General features: G+C 49.6%; 2 protein-coding genes across 4 annotated transcripts in view; one reads left to right on the forward strand and one right to left on the reverse strand.

The window, feature by feature from the left end:
- The window catches only part of ankrd27 (ankyrin repeat domain 27 (VPS9 domain)), a 55,576-nt gene extending 43,135 nt beyond the window's left edge, over window positions 1-12,441 (forward strand). For all 3 annotated transcript variants that reach the window (XM_014125575.2, XM_014125576.2, XM_014125577.2), the window contains exons 24-27: window positions 9,796-9,969; window positions 10,062-10,155; window positions 10,342-10,423; window positions 10,692-12,441. In XM_014125575.2, coding sequence (XP_013981050.2) covers window positions 9,796-9,969; window positions 10,062-10,155; window positions 10,342-10,423; window positions 10,692-11,148 — 807 coding nt within the window. In that variant the 3' untranslated portion in view covers window positions 11,149-12,441. The remainder of the gene's footprint in view (window positions 1-9,795; window positions 9,970-10,061; window positions 10,156-10,341; window positions 10,424-10,691) is intronic.
- Window positions 12,442-15,573: 3,132 nt separating this feature from the next.
- On the reverse strand, window positions 15,574-18,241 carry LOC106561526 (iroquois-class homeodomain protein IRX-5). The gene is made up of 3 exons (XM_014125579.2): window positions 17,670-18,241; window positions 16,777-17,182; window positions 15,574-16,545 (listed from the first exon to the last, which is right to left on the reverse strand). Exons 1-3 carry the CDS (start codon window positions 17,907-17,909, stop codon window positions 15,857-15,859), a joined length of 1,335 nt encoding a protein of 444 aa, XP_013981054.2. The 5' UTR covers window positions 17,910-18,241; the 3' UTR covers window positions 15,574-15,856.
- Window positions 18,242-22,956: the final 4,715 nt, after the last annotated feature.

Here is a 22,956-nt window from a genome sequence, read left to right on the forward strand (position 1 = left end):
CACACACACACCGTCCTGCCGCAGGTACACACGCACACACACACCGTCCTGCCGCAGGTACACACACACACACACCGTCCTGTCGCAGGTACACACACACACACACACACGCCGCACGCACACACACACACACACACACACACACACACACACACACACACACCGTCCTGTCGCAGGTACACACACACACACACCGTCCTGTCGCAGGTACACACACACACACACCGTCCTGTCGCAGGTACACACACACACACACACGTCCTGTCGCAGGTACACACACACACACACACACCGTCCTGTCGCAGGTACACACACACACACACACACCGTCCTGTCGCAGGTACACACACACACACACACCGTCCTGTCGCAGGTACACACACACACACACCGTCCTGCCGCAGGTACACACACACACACACACCGTCCTGCCGCAGGTACACACACACACACACACCGTCCTGCCGCAGGTACACACACACACACACCGTCCTGCCGCAGGTACACACACACACACACACACCGTCCTGCCGCAGGTACACACACACACACACACACCGTCCTGCCGCAGGTACACACACACACACACACACCGTCCTGCCGCAGGTACACACACACACACACACCGTCCTGCCGCAGGTACACACACACACACACCGTCCTGCCGCAGGTACACACACACACACACACCGTCCTGCCGCAGGTACACACACACACACACAGTCCTGCCGCAGGAACACACACACACACACACCGTCCTGCCGCAGGTACACACACACACACACCGTCCTGCCGCAGGTACACACACACACACACACACACCGTCCTGCCGCAGGTACACACACACACACACCGTCCTGCCGCAGGTACACACACACACACACACACACCGTCCTGCCGCAGGTCACACACACACACCGGTCCTGCCGCAGGTACACACACACACACACACCGTCCTGCCGCAGGTACACACACACACACACCGTCCTGCCGCAGGTACACACACACACACACACCGTCCTGCCGCAGGTACACCACACACACACACACACACACACCGTCCTGCCGCAGGTACACACACACACACGTCCTGCCGCAGGTACACACACACACACCGTCCCTGTCGCAGGTACACACACACACACCGTCCTGTCGCAGGTACACACACACACACACACACCGTCCTGCCGCAGGTACACACACGCACACACACACCGTCCTGCCGCAGGTACACACACGCACACACACACCGTCCTGCCGCAGGTACACACACACACACACACCGTCCTGCCGCAGGTACACACACACACACACACCGTCCTGCCGCAGGTACACACACACACACACACCGTCCTGCCGCAGGTACACACACACACACCGTCCTGCCGCAGGTACACACACACACACACACCGTCCTGCTGCAGGTACACACACACACGTCCTGCCGCAGGTACACACACACACCGCTCCTGCCGCAGGTACACACACACACACACACACCGTCCTGCCGCAGGTACACACACACACACACCGTCCTGCCGCAGGTACACACACACACCGTCCTGCCGCAGGTACACACACACACACACACCGTCCTGTCGCAGGTACACACACACACACACCGTCCTGCCGCAGGTACACACACACACACACACCGTCCTGCCGCAGGTACACACACACACACACACCGTCCTGCCGCAGGTACACACACACACACACACCGTCCTGTCGCAGGTACACACACACACACCGTCCTGTCGCAGGTACACACACACACACCGTCCTGTCGCAGGTACACGCACACACACACACCGTCCTGCCGCAGGTACACACACACACACACACCGTCCTGCCGCAGGTACACACACACACACACCGTCCTGCCGCAGGTACACACACACACACACCGTCCTGCCGCAGGTACACACACACACACACCGTCCTGCCGCAGGTACACACACACACACACCGTCCTGCCGCAGGTACACACACACACACACACCGTCCTGCCGCAGGTACACACACACACACACACACACCGTCCTGCCGCAGGTACACACACACACCGTCCTGCCGCAGGTACACACACACACACCGTCCTGTCGCAGGTACACACACACACACCGTCCTGTCGCAGGTACACACACGCGCACACACACACCGTCCTGCCGCAGGTACACACGCGCACACACACGCCGTCCTGCCGCAGGTACACAAACACACACACACCGTCCTGCCGCAGGTACACACGCACACACACACCGTCCTGCCGCAGGTACACACACACGCACACACCGTCCTGCCGCAGGTACACACACACACACCGTCCTGCCGCAGGTACACACACACACACACACACCGTCCTGCCGCAGGTACACACACACACCGTCCTGCCGCAGGTACACACACACACACCGTCCTGCCCCAGGTACACACACACACACACACCGTCCTGCCGCAGGTACACACACACACCGTCCTGCCGCAGGTACACACACACACCGTCCTGCCGCAGGTACACACACACACACACACCGTCCTGCCGCAGGTACACACACACACACACACACCGTCCTGCCGCAGGTACACACACACACACACACCGTCCTGCCGCAGGTACACACACACACACACACACCGTCCTGCCGCAGGTACACACACACACACACCGTCCTGTCGCAGGTACACACACACACACACCGTCCTGTCGCAGGTACACACACACACACCGTCCTGTCGCAGGTACACACACACACACACACCGTCCTGCCGCAGGTACACACACACACACACCGTCCTGCCGCAGGTAACACACACACACACCGTCCTGCCGCAGGTACACACACACACACACCGTCCTGTCGCAGGTACACACACACACACCGTCCTGCCGCAGGTAACACACACACACCGTCCTGCCGCAGGTACACACACACACCGTCCTGCCGCAGGTACACACACACACACACCGTCCTGCCGCAGGTACACACACACACACACACGGCCCTGCCGCAGGTACACACGCACACACACCGTCCTGCCGCAGGTACACACGCACACACACCGTCCTGCCGCAGGTACACACACACACACACCGTCCTGCCGCAGGTACACACACACACACACACACCGTCCTGCCGCAGGTACACACACACACACACACACCGTCCTGCCGCAGGTACACACACACACACCGTCCTGCCGCAGGTACACACACACACACCGTCCTGCCGCAGGTACACACACACACACACACCGTCCTGCCGCAGGTACACACACACACACACCGTCCTGCCGCAGGTACACACACACACACACCGTCCTGCCGCAGGTACACACACACACACACACACACACACACACACCGTCCTGCCGCAGGTACACACACACACACACACACACACCGTCCTGCCGCAGGTACACACACACACACACCGTCCTGCCGCAGGTACACACACACACACACACACCGTCCTGCCGCAGGTACACACACACACACACACCGTCCTGCCGCAGGTACACACACACACACACCGTCCTGCCGCAGGTACACACACACACACACACCGTCCTGCCGCAGGTACACACACACACACACACCGTCCTGCCGCAGGTAACACACACACACACACCGTCCTGCCGCAGGTCACACACACACACACACACCGTCCTGCCGCAGGTACACACACACACACACACACCGTCCTGCCGCAGGTACACACACACACACACACACCGTCCTGCCGCAGGTACACACACACACACACACCGTCCTGCCGCAGGTACACACACACACCGTCCTGCCGCAGGTACACACACACACCGTCCTGCCGCAGGTACACACACACCGTCCTGCCGCAGGTACCACACACACACACACCGTCCTGCCGCAGGTACACACACACACACCGTTCTGCCGCAGGTACACACACACACACACACCGTCCTGCCGCAGGTACACACACACACACACCGTCCTGCCGCAGGTACACACACACACACACACCGTCCTGCCGCAGGTACACACACACACACACACCGTCCTGCCGCAGGTACACACACACACACACACCGTCCTGCCGCAGGTACACACACACACACCGTCCTGCCGCAGGTACACACACACACACCGTCCTGCCGCAGGTACACACACACACACACACCGGTCCTGCCGCAGGTACACACACACACACACACCGTCCTGCCGCAGGTACACACAAACACACACCGTCCTGCCGCAGGTACACACACACACACACACACCGTCCTGCCGCAGGTACACACACACACACACACCGTCCTGCCGCAGGTACACACACACACACACTCCGTCCTGCCGCAGGTACACACACACACACACACCGTCCTGTCGCAGGTACACACACACACACACACCGTCCTGTCGCAGGTACACACACACACACACACCGTCCTGTCGCAGGTACACACACACACACACCGTCCTGTCGCAGGTACACACGCGCACACACACACCGTCCTGTCGCAGGTACACACACACACACACACCGTCCTGTCGCAGGTACACACACACACCGTCCTGTCGCAGGTACACACGCGCACACACACGCCGTCCTGCCGCAGGTACACAGCGCACACACACACCGTCCTGCCGCAGGTACACACACACACACCGTCCTGCCGCAGGTACACACACACACGCCGTCCTGCCGCAGGTACACACACACACACCGTCCTGCCGCAGGTACACACACACACACCGTCCTGCCGCAGGTACACACACACACACACCGTCCTGCCGCAGGTACACACACACACACACACACCGTCCTGCCGCAGGTACACACACACACACACACCGTCCTGCCGCAGGTACACACACACACACACACACCGTCCTGCCGCAGGTACACACACACACACACCGTCCTGCCTCAGGTACACACACACACACCGTCCTGCCTCAGGTACACACACACACACACACACCGTCCTGCCGCAGGTACACACACACACACACACCGTCCTGCCGCAGGTACACACACACACACACCGTCCTGCCGCAGGTCACACACACACACACACCGTCCTGCCGCAGGTACACACACACACACGCCGTCCTGCCGCAGGTACACACACACACACACCGTCCTGCCGCAGGTACACACACACACACACACCGTCCTGCCGCAGGTACACACACACACACACACACACCGTCCTGCCGCAGGTACACACACACACACCGTCCTGCCGCAGGTACACACACACACACACACACCGTCCTGCCGCAGGTACACACACACACACACCGTCCTGCCGCAGGTACACACACACACACACACACCGTCCTGCCGCAGGTACACACACACACACACACACCGTCCTGCAGCAGGTACACACACACACACCGTCCTGCCGCAGGTACACACACACACACACACACCGGTCCTGCCGCAGGTACACACACACACACACCGTCCTGCCGCAGGTACACACACACACACACACCGTCCTGCCGCAGGTACACACACACACACACCGTCCTGCCGCAGGTACACACACACACACACACCGTCCTGCCGCAGGTACACACACACACACACACCGTCCTGTCGCAGGTACACACACACACACCGTCCTGTCGCAGGTACACACACACACACACACCGTCCTGCCGCAGGTACACACACACACACACCCGGTCCTGTCGCAGGTACACACACACACACCGTCCTGTCGCAGGTACACACGCACACACACACCGTCCTGTCGCAGGTACACACGCGCACACACACACCGTCCTGTCGCAGGTACACACGCGCACACACACACCGTCCTGTCGCAGGTACACACGCACACACACACCGTCCTGTCGCAGGTACACACGCGCACACACACACCGTCCTGCCGCAGGTACACACACACACACCGTCCTGCCGCAGGTACACACACACACACCGTCCTGCCGCAGGTAAACACACACACACACCGTCCTGCCGCAGGTACACACACACACACACACCGTCCTGCCGCAGGTACACACACACACACACACACCGTCCTGCTGCAGGTACACACACACACACACACACCGTCCTGTCGCAGGTACACACACACACACACACCGTCCTGCCGCAGGTACACACACACACCGTCCTGCCGCAGGTACACACACACACCGTCCTGCCGCAGGTACACACACACACCGTCCTGCCGCAGGTACACACACACACACACACCGTCCTGCCGCAGGTACACACACACACACACACCGTCCTGCCGCAGGTACACACACACACACACACCGTCCTGCCGCAGGTACACACACACACACACCGTCCTGCCGCAGGTACACACACAACACACACCGTCCTGCCGCAGGTACACACACATACACACACCGTCCTGCCGCAGGTACACACACATACACACACCGTCCTGCCGCAGGTACACACATACACACACCGTCCTGCCGCAGGTACACACACACACACACACCGTCCTGCCGCAGGTACACACACACACACACACCGTCCTGTCGCAGGTACACACACACACACACTTCGTCCTGTCGCAGGTACACACACACACACACCGTCCTGTCGCAGGTACACACACACACACAGTCCTCGCGCAGGTACACACGCACACACACACACCGTCCTGTCGCAGGTACACACGCACACACACACACCGTCCTGTCGCAGGTACACAGGCACACACACACCGTCCTGCCGCAGGTACACACGCGCACACACACACCGTCCTGCCGCAGGTACACACACACACACCGTCCTGCCGCAGGTACACACACACACACACCGTCCTGCCGCAGGTACACACACACACACCGTCCTGCCGCAGGTACACACACACACACCGTCCTGCCGCAGGTACACACACACACACACCGTCCTGCCGCAGGTACACACACACACACACACACCGTCCTGCCGCAGGTACACACACACACACACACACACCGTCCTGCCGCAGGTACACACACACACACACACACCGTCCTGCCGCAGGTACACACACACACACACCGTCCTGCCTCAGGTACACACACACACACACACACCGTCCTGCCGCAGGTACACACACACACACACACACCGTCCTGCCTCAGGTACACACACACACACACCGTCCTGCCGCAGGTACACACACACACACACACCGTCCTGCCGCAGGTACACACACACACACACCGTCCTGCCGCAGGTACACACACACACACACCGTCCTGCCGCAGGTACACACACACACACACCGTCCTGCCGCAGGTACACACACACACACACACACCGTCCTGCCGCAGGTACACACACACACACACACACCGTCCTGCCGCAGGTACACACACACACACACACACACCGTCCTGCCGCAGGTACACACACACACACACCGTCCTGCCGCAGGTACACACACACACACACACACCGTCCTGCCGCAGGTCACACACACACACACACACCGTCCTGCCGCAGGTACACACACACACACACACACACCGTCCTGCCGCAGGTACACACACACACACACCGTCCTGCCGCAGGTACACACACACACACACACACCGTCCTGCCGCAGGTACACACACACACACACCGTCCTGCCGCAGGTACACACACACACACACACCGTCCTGCCGCAGGTACACACACATACACACACCGTCCTGCCGCAGGTACACACACACACACACCGTCCTGTCGCAGGTACACACACACACACCGTCCTGTCGCAGGTACACACACACATACACACACCGTCCTGCCGCAGGTACACACACACACACACTCCGTCCTGTCGCAGGTACACACACACACACCGTCCTGTCGCAGGTACACACGCGCACACACACACCGTCCTGTCGCAGGTACACACGCGCACACACACACCGTCCTGTCGCAGGTACACACGCGCACACACACACCGTCCTGCCGCAGGTACACACACACACACCGTCCTGCCGCAGGTACACACACACACACCGTCCTGCCGCAGGTACACACACACACACACACACCGTCCTGCCGCAGGTACACACACACACACACACACCGTCCTGCCGCAGGTACACACAAACACACACCGTCCTGCCGCAGGTACACACACACACACACCGTCCTGCCGCAGGTACACACACACACACACACCGTCCTGCCTCAGGTACACACACACACACACACACCGTCCTGCCGCAGGTACACACACACACACACACACCGTCCTGCCGCAGGTACACACACACACACACCGTCCTGCCGCAGGTACACACACACACACCGTCCTGCCGCAGGTACACACACACACACACCGTCCTGCCGCAGGTACACACACACACACACACCGTCCTGCCGCAGGTACACACACACACACCGTCCTGCCGCAGGTACACACACACACACCGTCCTGCCGCAGGTACACACACACACACACACACCGTCCTGCCGCAGGTACACACACACACACACACCGTCCTGCCGCAGGTACACACACACACACACACACCGTCCTGCCGCAGGTACACACAAACACACACCGTCCTGCCGCAGGTACACACACACACACACCGTCCTGCCGCAGGTACACAACACACACACCGTCCTGCCGCAGGTACACACACACACACACACACCGTCCTGCCTCAGGTAACACACACACACACACACCGTCCTGCCGCAGGTACACACACACACACACCGTCCTGCCGCAGGTACACACACACACACACCGTCCTGCCGCAGGTACACACACACACACACCGTCCTGCCGCAGGTACACACACACACACACACCGTCCTGCCGCAGGTACACACACACACACACACCGTCCTGCCGCAGGTACACACACACACACACCGTCCTGCCGCAGGTACACACACACACACACACCGTCCTGCCGCAGGTACACACACACACACACACCGTCCTGCCGCAGGTACACACACACACACCGTCCTGCCGCAGGTACACACACACACACACACACACACACCGTCCTGCCGCAGGTACACACACACACACCGTCCTGCCGCAGGTACACACACACACACACACACACCGTCCTGCCGCAGGTACACACACACACACACCGTCCTGCAGCAGGTACACACACACACACACCGTCCTGCCGCAGGTACACACACACACACACACACCGTCCTGCCGCAGGTAACACACACACACACCGTCCTGCCGCAGGTACACACACACACACACACCGTCCTGCCGCAGGTACACACACACACACACCGTCCTGCCGCAGGTACACACACACACACACACCGTCCTGCCGCAGGTACACACACACGCACACACACCGTCCTGCCGCAGGTACACACACACGCACACACACCGTCCTGCCGCAGGTACACACACACACACACACACCGTCCTGCCGCAGGTACACACACACACACACCGTCCTGCCGCAGGTACACACACACACACACCGTCCTGCCCCAGGTACACACACACACACGTCCTGCCGCAGGTACACACCGTCCTGCCGCAGGTACACACACACACACACACACCGTCCTGCCCCAGGTACACACACACACACACACACCGTCCTGCCGCAGGTACACACACACACACCGTCCTTCCGCAGGTACACACACACACACACCGTCCTGCCGCAGGTACACACACACACACACACACCGTCCTGCAGCAGGTACACACACACACACACACCGTCCTGCCGCAGGTACACACACACACACACACCGTCCTGCCGCAGGTACACACACACCGACTATCACTCTTTACAATGTGTGTTCTATGCGCCTCCAGAGCAATGCGTCAGTGAACCTGTCCAACATCCAGGGGAACACGGCCCTGCATGAGGCTGTGAGGGGAGGTCACCTGGCTCTGGTGGAGCTGTTACTGCAGGCTGGAGCAATGGTCCACATGAGGAACCGAAGACAGAGGACAGCACTGGACTGTGGGAAGGAGACTGGGGGCAAGGTGAGAATAGAACAGCTACGGCATGGTCTAAATACACACTATGTTCAGTAGCAGATCAGAGAGAGATTAAATGTATTATTCTCCATCTACAGAACACTGAAATCCTGAGGATTCTTCAGAAGGCTTCTGGACTCTCCCCTGATGCTGAACCAATCAAACTGCTCTCTGTGCCCAAGGGGGCTTTGGGTAAGACACCAGACACTTTTTCCTTGACCTGCTAGAGGGTGACGGTAGAGATGTGCCACAACCAACACACAGTGACAAGTCTTCGTCACCATCTTCAAGCTGTGGCTGCCTTCTGATGTCTCTCTCCTATACCACAGAATCATTCCCATGGTATGCTAGTGTCTCACTCGTTTCTCCCCATCACAGCCCATTCATTTGTCCAGAGGTTCAAGCTCCATCAGCATAATACCAATGGAAGATGTCAGAAGCTGGCCCAGTCAATCAGCAGGTTGGTCTCATGGAAAGGATGTCTTGTCTCCTAGTGGAATATCTGAACTTGAGTTTTGCTAAACGTATTAGTTGACCATGTGGAGTTTGTTTAGTTGAGTTATATGTCAAATGTTTTCTAGAAAGTATTGAGAAATGTTTAAGCAGAGTCAACACAGAGGTCTACAATACAACTTTTGTCATAATGAACTTACATTTTAAGGAACTGCACCGAAACATAGCAGTTCCTTTTTAAAATGTAAGTTTATTCAAATGGATGATGTTTGCAGAGTTCAGCAGATGAAGAAAGGTCTTCCCAGGGACACCAGTGTGCCTTCCATCAACTCACCCACTGCCCAGAGGAGGAAGCTGAGGCGTGGGGTGACCCTGGAGAGCAGTGGGCCTTTCAGCATCTGCTCCAGCCCAGAGGGAAGCCCCCCGCCTGGGTACCACAGGGACAAAGAGAGGGTCCTGAGCCACTGTCACACCGTGGACACAGAGCACCCCTCATTCCCTCAGCGGGCCCGGGACCTGAGGCACACAGGAGAGGTTGAGGTGGACACACATGTAGCCGAAGACCCTTCAGACACTCCCGGTGAGCCTGACATACACACACCTGACGTGTCAAGTACACAGCTGATGACCGTTCAAATACACACACACACAGCCAACGACCCCTCTAATACCCTACAAACAACCAGCAGCGACCTGTCACACACACCTAGCCAAGTCAATGAAGGAGACTAAGACCGAGAAGGACATGAAAAAGATGTCCTCACCAGATACAGAGTTACAGTGGAGAAGATACTGTCCAGAGGCTGGTAGAAGACCTGGTGGGAGAAATGGAGATCCTCTAAGGAACGGATGGATGGTTGAGGCAGATCCCAGACGGGAGAACTTACACAGTGGGTTAACCAGAGATGAGTGGAGCTTAGTTCTCGTTACAGAAAGATAACTTCTATACTGACTGTTATGGAAAGCACTTTTTCACCTTGCCTTCAGGAAAAAGGGTAACAAATCATGTTAATTCAACTTCATGCGAATGTCATTCCTATTTTAGTACATTTTTATTTGTTTGCTCACTCTTCTAAAAGAGAGTAGATAGAACGTTCTAACTGACATTATAGCATATCACGATGAAGAAAGTTGTTTTACTTGATGGGATCATCCTCGTCTATGCTCCTCTTACATCTGCCAGAGTTTTATTTCAACACGTACAATCAGGACTCTGTTTTTATTCCTAACTATTTCGTTTTTTTATTACACTTCTCAGGTTTGGATATCATTTTTAATTGACTGCGTTAGTTATTCCCTTTTTTAGAGAACCAATTCTCCTTTTCAACCCATCTATAACACATGGCCTCCCTGGTGTGACATCTGAATGACTATGCACAGTAAGGCCACACTTGTATCGCAGTGAATGTCACTTTTCTTGGTTGCTCTGTAGGTAGAGGGAGCAATGTATACACACATCTATATACAGTGAGTAGCTCAATTTGTTGACTCCAGAAATTGTACTGTAGTTGTACTGCATTTGAGAATATAGTACCACAACTGCCATAGTTAATGTCTATCATCTTTACTGTATTCTGATGTCACACATGCCATGGAAATGGGTAGATATGTAACCTGTAGAAAACAATATAATGCAAAAAGTGCTTATCATTCAGCAGAAAATTCCGTTTCACCTCTGTGGCAGTTGATTCTGCCAAGCAAGGCCATATAGGACCCAACCGATGCTATTGGGAGTTTGCACTTTACTCCTACCATTTTTTGTTTTCTGTCAACAACACTCTGAAATGTCTGTAGCTCTTTTTGAATTGACATTAATTGAAATAATCGTTATCCAGCACATACAGTATATTTAACACAAACGACTAGCATCGATCAGCGTACGGATGTATTTTTATTTCAAGGTGACCGTTTTGGTATATGCTGTAGTAGTTATCCACTCCAATTTCAATGTTAATTTATGTACTAAAGTATTTTATTTTGAATGTTGAGGCAGTGGACAATAAATAAACCCATGATCTATTGTCATTTGTTCTGCTCTTTGCAGGTGTTGGCCAGTTAACAATAAAAAAATATATTGTGCTTGAGGATCTATATGCTCGGTAAGTTTATAATGTTATGACTTGTATACTGTTAAAATATTTTAAAGGATCATTCTAGACTTGGTATGTCTATTTGGAGTGATACATTATATGTACCCATTTGATTCTTGAAGAAAATGCCTCATGAGCTTAGTTCAATTGTTGTACCCCATCAGAACCCAAAATGTAACCTTGTTTTACTACAATATTTGTAAATCAACACTATACACTACAGTATATAGGGGAGCGGAAGACTCTTTGTTCATGTTTCAACTGCTGATTGCGCTTTAAGGATGCCCATTCTACTCATTTGAATGTTATGGTATCCACCACTAGATGGCGGTGTTTGTCCTTCAATGAGATTGGCCTTCCTCCACATGTGATCCAATAGCGATCCAGTGAGACGAGGGCCCTAGGTGCCACCAGGAGAGTGGGCAAGCAGAGACAACAGCTGAGCCTCTGTCTAATAATGTTGCTTTCTGCTGTGGCACCAGGGAGTCCATACTGCCCTGATAGGTCATGTATGTCACTGTCAACATGGTGTTCATGTCATCCAGGCAGACCCTGGGCGTTCTCTCTGCATGGTCCTCACAGAAGCGTACTCCGTGGCCGTCTGCTTAGGGGACATATGGGAGTCAGGAAGTACACTACTTTGGGGCAGGTGCCGTTATGAGCTCCAGCCTCCTGGCTCACATCAGGGGACAGTTATGAGTGCAATGTGTCTTCCACAGAGCGGGAGAATACTCCTGGACTACTACAAAATGTTGCTCGTCTGCAGCTGCTTTACCTAGACCATATTCAGTAAGTGGTTTTTGCTTGGGTGTCTGTGGCTGCTGCATGTTTTTACTGGCACTAGAGGGCACTTCAGGCAAAGTTACGGCTACAGTCATTATACCAGGGTTTCCAAAACCATGGGGGACCCAGGACCAAGTTTGGGGAATATATATATGATATGTCTGTCTCAGTCTACCCTCCTGGAAAGCTACTGGGTGTGCAGGCTTTGGTTCCAACCTTACTCTAACGCCCTCGATTGGGTTAAACAATGTGAGGATGACTCACGAGGTCATTAAATGTAAAGCACTTTGAAACATTGTTCTATTGAAATGCAAGCCTTACACATGGATTGTATTTATTTTAGTTTTCATATGAAAGGTACTGTATGTGCTTAATGTGGGAAGAGACTGCTTGTTTTGAGGCACAACATTACCTCAGCCCTCAAAGACCAGAGACTGGGCCGTTCAACACAATGTTCTGCGTCTGAAAACCAACAATGTGAGACCAGCTGCTTTTCTAGAGATCCTGGAGCGAGGGAGTAGAGAAGGGGAGAAGAGGGTGAAGGGACTGCATGGCAGGGGGCTAGGTGAGATCAGATCCTAACATCTGCTAGTCCTAGGGGTTATCCCATGCAGAGTGGACCTCACACTGGTTGAGAATGCCCCAGCAGCGTCTACACCTGTTGTTTACGACGCATGTGACGAATACAAATTTGATTGATGTCTGGTGGTGTTTAGCCTCAATGCACAACACAGTTGGGAAAGAGAGACATATGGGCCCTAAAGCCAATCAAACAATTACTTCACTGCAAATGTCAATGTTTTAGTTTATCTACTGAATGCAACTTTGGCAAATTCATACAGAGGACTGCTCCTAAATAATAAATGATAAGGTTGTGTCTTTGGAATGATAGTTACAGCACAGATATTCTTTAGATTTTATAAAGAAGGGTGTAAAAAGAAGAAAAAAGAGGTCACAGGCCAATAGTTTGAATTGGTGATATGGACCAAGTCAGCAGTAATATTATACTAATATAATCCATAAATTACTGCTTGATAATTTGATGATTTTGTTATTTATAGTATTTGAACTCCTTTTTGAGACTGTGGTGGATTGGATTTGGCCCCTTGGCTGCCATTTGTGTATGTAGCTGGGACCTAGAAGTAATTCTATAAAACTAAATGGGTAGATATACTGCACTATTAAAAAAAAGGTCATATTTTTTGCCATCATGAAAAATGTATCCATAGAATGTCAATTTGAGTTTAAACAAATACCATTTATATTTCTTATGACCTTTGTGTAACCTGAGCTTTTACTGATTCCAAGGCAACAGAAACATGAAAATATCCCAATATTTTTATAATCTTTTAACGTTTTGAGTAAGATGATGGTGTGTCTCAGACTATAGAACGTCTCAGGAAACGTTTAAACGTCCATAGACACAATGTATTGATGTTTCATACACACTTTCTCTGTTATCCGTTTTAAAAAGGACTTCAATATATCAAGAGACTTTTGAGAAAAATAGCCTATGCAGAAAGCCACGAAAAATCACTGCAACATAGAAAACATGGAATTGCTTTAAATACCTCAGGGATTTTTACATACCCTTTTAAGTCATTGTGCACTAAGTGCGCTGAGTTTAGTACACTGTGATACGCTTTTCTCACTCGTCTCTGCATGTTTTGTTGCTGTTTGGCTCTTCGAATTCCAGGATCAAGAGAAATCCCCTCCTTCAGGATAACATTTTCGAACGTACACATTTAATTCCTTCAAGATGGCCTTGGAAAATGTAAGCTTCTTAACTGTTAATATTTTCAAAACGCAGATAGGCCTGGTTTACGAGGAATATTTTTTGGGTGTGATCATATTTAATTTCCTCCCTGCTCAACTTTAAAATAAATAAAAATAAAAACAGATATATGGGGATTAGGCCTACATTTTCCACAGTTGCTTCATGTAATTGCTACTAAAATCTAGCCTGGCTACATGCAGGGGGAATTTTGAGAATGATTTATCCTTATTGAAATACATATATATTACTTATTGGAATGGTGCTGGGATAATGCAGTTAATACAATAATGCATTGTTTTTTTAATCCAATACTTTTGCCGCATTGGCAACTTTCTGTGTGGAGTTGTGTGCATAACATGGCTGTGGTTATTTGACATGGCACAGATGTCAAACATTGCAGCCATGCTATATGAAATGAACTTGATAAAAATAAGATATTGTTTGCATAATGAACGACCAAAGTTAAATATAAATGACAGAGTAACACGCTTTTCTTCTCAAACAGACTTCAATAAAACTCTTCTTTAATGATTAAATATTCACCACGCGTTTTGACAAAGGAATGCACTTTACTTTCTTCAGATATTAAACATTATCCTTTAAAAAATGCAAATGTAATAATTCAATATTCATATTCCTAAATAATCGTGTGTTGCCTTTTTAGGGACTCACAAAGAATACTCATTTTCAATGTTTCCTTTCCCCACTGAAAATATCCTTTATTTTCCCAGTTCGATAATAAATAAATGTTTATATAGAGCCTATAGCTTACCAAATAACACACAGGCTACTAAACATGTGTCATACCTTTCTTAAGTTCATATCTCAAGTCTTTACAAAGATCTATCTGTGTTTGGCTCCTGGCTTTGCTATCTCTTGCCAGTGCCTCGGCTCTGTGTAACATAGTTTGATGTAATCCATTTATATGTGTCGCTGACCCCACGTTTGATCCGGGGCTGTGCAGCTGTCCAAAAGCGCCATGATAGTTTGAGTAACCCTGGAAAAAGGGAGATGTATAATAGACATGTTTTGAAAGGGCTGCGCTGTGAGGGAAATGATTCTGAGGAGCGGCTCGCAGTGGAGATGACACACGGGCCGGAATCTCTGTGCGCAATTGTCGGGGCACGTTCTGAGCACCATCGCTACATCCTTTACATTTGTCCGAAGAAGTTGCAATCTCCGCCAGCGACCACAGTTTAGGTTTTGGGGCTGGAAGAGGCGAGCCAATCACTGACGCGGCATTGCTGGAGTTGCCTGTGTCATTACGCCTCGGTGCAGGTGGACTTGCCGAGTCTGAATCCCTCTCCGCTCCAAGGTGCACGTTTTGAGGAGATGCTGTGGTAGTGGGCCCTAGCATCTCGGGCACTCTCCTGTCCCCATGGTCCTTTAAATCCGGATCAGTTAAGACAGGTTCCATATCATTGCTGCTATTGTCCTCTTTCTCACGGGAGATTCCCACTGGATGTGGATGATGTCCATCTGCAAGAAGATAGAATAAATTAGACCAAATCGTTCCAAGGATTACCGTAATCACCCTTTCAAGGTCTAACGAAAGCAACAGCATGTTGTAAGCCTATGCAGTGAATTACATGGAAATAGGACAACATTTTTGTTTTTACAACTTTTGAAAACAATTAAATGCCTGAAATAAAATACATTTTAGGCCTATTGCAACTTATAAACGTTATTGAAAAAAATTATTAAACTAACCTGCTTCATTTCTCGACCCAATTTCTGCTGTGGGCTTGAGTGGCTCGTCGTCGTCGTCATTCTTCTCCAGGTCAATGTTGTCATCCTCTTCCTCATCCTCACTTCTATTCCTCGGGTTCCACGTCATTTTGTTCTCTTTCTTCAAACGTCTTCTGGCGTTAGCGAACCAGGTGGAGACTTGGGTAAGGGTCATCTTGGTGATGATTGCCAGCATGATCTTCTCGCCCTTGGTGGGGTAAGGGTTTTTGCGATGTTCATTGAGCCACGCTTTGAGAGTGGAAGTCGCATCCCGTGTAGCATTTTTCCTGTATGCAGGGTCGCCATATGGATAGGGGCCCAATGCACCACCAAACGGGTGATATTCTAAAGAGCCAGTGATGCCGGCTGAAGGATCATACGCGGAGCCCTAGAAAGTCAATAGACAGACAATGTATAATCATCTATTTCAAGATTTTGACTGCACAAGACTGGCAAGCCTAAAATAAGATATTCGTAATTTCCAGATCTTAAATTTCCAATGCTATTAATTTAGAGATCAAAATGGATGTATATTATAGGCCTTTACATTTAGGCGCAGTATATTCACAATTTATGACAGATTAAATATTGGACACGATTTTAACTCAAAATTCTATATTTTCTTTTGCAAAGTTTAGCATATAATTGTGACTAATCATTGCATAACTTGTTATTATAAATTACTTAAAGCTTTTATTAGGAAGCTTTTATAAACATCTATTAAACATCTATAGTCTACTCCTTGCATCAGAAGGCTACACTTAGTCTACTCGTTCCAAAATCTGGATACAAATAGGCCTTTTCAAGGAAACGAATGGCATTTTTGTTTTTACAAAGTGCCTAATTAATTATTAAACTGTACAGTATTCACTCACCACAAACGAGTTCATTGCCGCCCTCTGCTCTCCGCTGTACTGAAGGTAAGAGTTGAAGCTTGGCGATGAGCCATTGAACGCCGGTGATCCCGCGTACGGCGCGAAGGCTGAGCCTGGAGACGGCCGGCCCATTTCATCTGTCCTCGGTCTTCCTAAAATCACACTGGAACTGAACGGGGGACAGGAATGGAGAGCCAGAGAAACCGACGGTTGGAAGAGAAAACCTTGAGGATACGCCATGATGACTGAGTGACCTCCTAAAGTCAGCCACTTAGGGCCACTTCTGAGCTTTCACCTGGGTATTTGTACACTCACAAGACTAGCGCACGGTAACACATCTGAAAACAGGCCCTTTCCCTCAATGTTCGCATTTGTGAAATACGTATTCCATTCAATAACATTACGAACTGTTGCGTCGGTTGGTTTGTTGTTGTTTGCTGCAGCAACTTGTCTGGAGAAGTAGTCTGCATGCAGCCTTCCAGCGGAACACTTTGTTGATGCTCACTACCTGCTAGGCTTTGGTAATTGAGTATTCTGAGGCAAGTGCTCCTGCTGCAAGTGGGAGTCAGCAGAGGAAAAAGGCAACCTCATTCTATAATTGTCAGCTCCACCCCTGTGAATGCGCGCGCGTACACACACACACACACACACACACACAAACACTACGCTATTATTCAGATAGCCTATTATCGAATCAATATTATGTATTACCTGTAGCCTAAGACATAAACTTATATTCATCTAGGGTCAACTATCGATTAATGATCTATTAGAAGCACTCCCGTTAAGGAGACAAACTGCAGTTCAAACAACAACAAAGCGTTAACCCCACCACTGATTTGGTAAACAGCTAAGGAATGGGGCCAGAGAAATGTAACCACTCTCATATTCATAGACACCTCTATGGATTCAATGACTGACCGTCCATGATATCAAAGGTTTTAACCTATACAGTGTTTGTTTACATTTACATTGTTTAGAAACATTGGAGTGAATAAGCTTGCAGTAGCCTAAACTGTATTTTGGGTTCTGAGGGGGTAGAAATAAAACAGTTGAATAAGCTCGTGAGGCACGTATAAGTTATATTCTTCAGGAATCAATGTGCAGCCTACAGTATATATATCATTCATTTATTCAAAACACGGATGCAGCCTACCATCCGCAGATTGCCCCTTTAACTGAGAGGGATCGTTATTTGTACTGTTCTTCAGTTGTAACATATGCAGATATACAGTCCCCTCCAAAATTATTGTCACCCTTGATAAAGATGAGCAAAAAAGACAGTTTAAAATCAATAATACAAATACTGAGCTATATTGTATGCAAAAACAAAATAGAAACATTTGACTATTTTATGCAAAAACAATTGCTCAGAGAAGTATATTTTGTTTAAGAAATAATAAAACAAATTCTCAGAAAGATAGTTGTCAAAATGACTGTCACCCGTGTTTTCATTGCTGAGGCACCCTCACCTTGCCAGGATAACAGCCCTGAGCTTTTTTCTCAAATGTTGTATGAGATTGGAGAATGCACTGGGAGGAATATACGCCTACACCATTCCTCCATACACAATCTTTCCAGATCATTCATATCTATCCTTTGGTCTGCACTTATGTACAGCCCTCTTCAATTCAAACCACAGGTTTTTATGGTGTTCTGGAGACTGAGATGGCCATTGCAACATTTTGATTTTGTGGTCAAATAGCCATTTATTTGTGGATTTTGATCTTGGGGTGCTTGGGGTCATTGCCATGCTTGCTGGAAGATCCACTGGTGGGCCAAGTTTCAGCCTTCTTGCATAGGGAACCAGGTTTTTTGCTAAAATGGCCTGGTAGGCCTACTTGGTAGAGTTCATGATTTTTTTAAATCACCGTTTGCCTTATGATGAAATTCCTGAGCGTTTTTTCCCTCTTCGGCAACTGAGTTAGGAAGGATGCCTGTATCTTTTTAGTGGCTGGGTGTATTGATACACCATCCAAAGGGTAATTGATAACTTACATTTTTCCTACCCATCTATCAATAGGTGCCCTTCTTCGCGAGGCATTGGAAACCCTCCCTGGTCTTTGTGGTTTAATCTGTACTTGAAATTCACTACTCGACTGAGGGACCTTACAGATAATTGTATGTGTGGGGTACAGAGATGGAGTAGTCATTTAGAAATCATGTTAACCACTATTATTGCATACAGAGTGAATCCGTGCAACTTATTATGTGACTTGATAAGCAACATTTTTACTCCTGAACTTATTTATGCTTGCCATAACAAGGGGTTGAATACTTATTGACTCAAGATGTTACAGCTTTTCATTCTTTATTAATGTGTAAATATTTTTATAAACAAAATCCCACTGTGACATTATGGGGTATTGTATGAAGGTCAGTAACATAAAATTAAATCTAATCCATTTCATATTCAGGCTGTAACCCAACTAAACGTGGAAAAGGTCAAGGGGTGTGAATACTTTCTGAATGGACTGTATGGTGTCCAAGGCAACATTGTCTGTGTCAACAACAAGTTATTCTCTCTGTCTCACATAGACCTGTTTGCCTGCCAATGGCAGTGACCAAACCGAGAAGGAGAACTGTCAGAACACAATAGAGGCAATGAGGAAGAGAGAGATAGATGTAACACGGAAGAGAGAAAATGAGGAAAAGAGAGAAGGAGGAGAGGAGGGAGAGCATGAAAAGAGTCAGAAGGTGGCTGGTAGGGAAGAGAGTGAGGATGAGGAAGTGACTGAGAATATTGAGGATGAGGAAGTGACAGAGTATTGAGGATGAGGAAATGACTGAGAGTAGTGAGGATGAGCAAGTGACAGAGTACTGAGGATGAGGAAGTGACAGAGTACTGAGGATGAGGAAGTGACAGAGCACTGAGGATGAGGAAGTGACAGAGTATTGAGGATGAGGAAATGACAGAGTAGTGAGGATGAGCAAGTGACAGAGTAGTGAGGATGAGCAAGTGACAGAGTACTGAGGATGAGGAAGTGACAGAGTACTGAGGATGAGGAAGTGACAGAGTACTGAGGATGAGAAAGTGACAGAGTAGTGAGGATGAGGAAGTGACAGAGTGGTGAGGATGAGGAAGTGACTGAGCGTATTGAGGATGAGGAAGTGACTCAGAGTAGTGAGGATGAGGAAGTGACAGAGTGGTGAGGATGAGGAAGTGACTGAGAGTGGTGAGGATGAGGAAGTGACAGAGAGTAGTGAGGATGAGGAATTGACTGAGCGTAGTGAGGATGAGGAAGTGACTGAGGGTATTGAGGATGAGGAAGTGACTGAGAGAAAGAAAGAGAAGGAAAGGGAAGTAAAGGAAGTCTGAGTCAAGAATTGAAAGAGAAACCAACATTTCAAAATAGGTGCTAAAAGCCCTACAAGATGACAAAAAAGTTGTAAAAGAACCAGAAAATGATAAGAGGAACACAAACAGCGTGAAAAGCAAGAGAAGGAACAGAACGAGAGGGAACAGAAAAAAATTAAAGAAGAAGAGAAGAGAGAAAAGGATATAATTCAAATCTTAGAGGAAGAGAAGAAAAATACAGAAAATGAGGAGAAAAGTAATTTGGAGGAGGCAAAAAATAAAGAAAAACTGAGAAAGGAGGAAGAAAAGAAGAGGGAGATGGAGAAGGTGCTAGAAAAGCAGAGGAAAGAAAGAGAGAAAGAAGAGAAAGAAAAGGAAAAGGAAGAGATTGGTAGATGAATAGAAAAGGAGCGTAAAGAAAGAAAAGAGATTAAAAGAGGAGCAGGAGAAAAGAGAAGAGAAGGAACGTACATAAAATGATTAAAAACAAGAGAAGAAAGAGGGAGAAGAAGAAAGAGAAAAAGAGAAAGCGGGAACAAAAAGAGAGAAATTGGAACTTGCAACGTGGGAAATGGAGGAGGCAGAGATGAAAGAGGAGAATAAGAAGCAGAGATGAATGGAGCAAGTCAGAAAACAGATGGAACAAGCCAGAAAATGTGAAATCTTCAAACTTGAAAACGCATCACACTTTGTACAACACTTTGTATTCAGGACAAAAAGTTAAATGCTTTGCCACATTTTTTGCAGTATTACTTTTTAGGGCCATGTTGCAAAAAGGATTCAAGTTATGGATTATTTTTATTCTGTTCAGACTTCCTTATTTTCACTTTGCCATTTAGGTTAGTATTGTGGAGTAACTACAATGTTGTTGATCTATCCTCAGTTTTCTCCCATCACAGCCATTAACCTATGTATCTGTTTTAAAGTCACCATTCGCCTCATGGTGAAGTCCATGAGCAGTTTCCTTCCTCTCCAGCAACTGAGTTAGGAAGGATGCCTGTATCTTTGTAGTGACTGGGTGTATTGATACACCATCCAAAGTGAAATGAATAACTTCACAATGCTCAAAGAGATATTACATGTATTTTTATTTTTACCCATCTACCAATAGGTGCCGTTTGCAAGGCATTGGAAAACCTCCCTGGTCTTTGTGGTTGAATCTGTGTTCGACATTCACTGCCTGACTGAGGGACCTTACAGATAATTATATGTGTGTGGTACCGAGATGAGGTAGTCATAAACAAAATCATGTTAACCACAATTATTGCATACAGAGTGAATTCATGCAACATATTATGTGTAAAAAAAAATGTAACCTTTATTTAAATAGGCAAGTCATTTAAGAACAAATTCTTATTTCCTTTAACTGCCGGGGAACAGTGGGTTAATTGCTTTGTTTAGGGGCAGAAAAACAGATTTTTACCTTGGGGATTTGATCCAGCAACCTTTCGGTAACTGTCCCAACACTCTAACCACTAGGCAACCTGCCACCCCAGGACCGTGTCACAGTTTCCACAGAAGGTGGCGCCCCTCCCCGGTCGGGCGGCGCTCGGCGGTTGTCGTCGCCGGCCTACTAGCTGCCACCGATCTATGTTTCTGTGTTGTTTGGTTTTGTCTGTCTAGGTCTGCACCTGTTCCTTGTTTGTAATTAGTGTGGGGGGGTATTTAGTTTGTCCTTTTTGTTCAGGTATTCGTGCGGGATTGTTTTGTGTCATGTCGAAGGGCTGTTCGTATTTATGCTGCCTGTTTATGCAGCGTTTTGTGGAGCTGTCAATTTATTATTACCGGGCTGCGCCCCGTTCTCTTTATTGTTTTGGAGCTGTGCTCCTGTCGGGTGTTTAGGCGCACCCAGTATTACGGCTGCCTATTTTTTCCAAATGGTGTTAATAAACATCTGTGTTTTTGGACCTCCGTCTCCTGCCCTTGACTCTGACCCTTCCTGCTACACTGATAGTCGTGACAGAATCCCGCACCAACTACAATGGAGTC

The sequence above is a fragment of the Salmo salar genome, chromosome ssa10 (genome assembly GCF_905237065.1).
Source record: "Salmo salar chromosome ssa10, Ssal_v3.1, whole genome shotgun sequence".
Classification (NCBI taxonomy): domain Eukaryota; kingdom Metazoa; phylum Chordata; class Actinopteri; order Salmoniformes; family Salmonidae; genus Salmo; species Salmo salar.

Coding starts and splice junctions, on each gene's coding strand:
- LOC106561526 (XM_014125579.2), bottom strand. CDS start 17,909: ATGGCGTATCCTCAAGGTTTTCTCTTCCAACCGTCGGTTTCTCTGGCT. Junction 17,183..17,669: donor CGGCAATGAACTCGTTTGTG/GTGAGTGAATAC, acceptor TTGACTTTCTAG/GGCTCCGCGTATGATCCTTC. Junction 16,546..16,776: donor TGGGTCGAGAAATGAAGCAG/GTTAGTTTAATA, acceptor ATCTTCTTGCAG/ATGGACATCATCCACATCCA.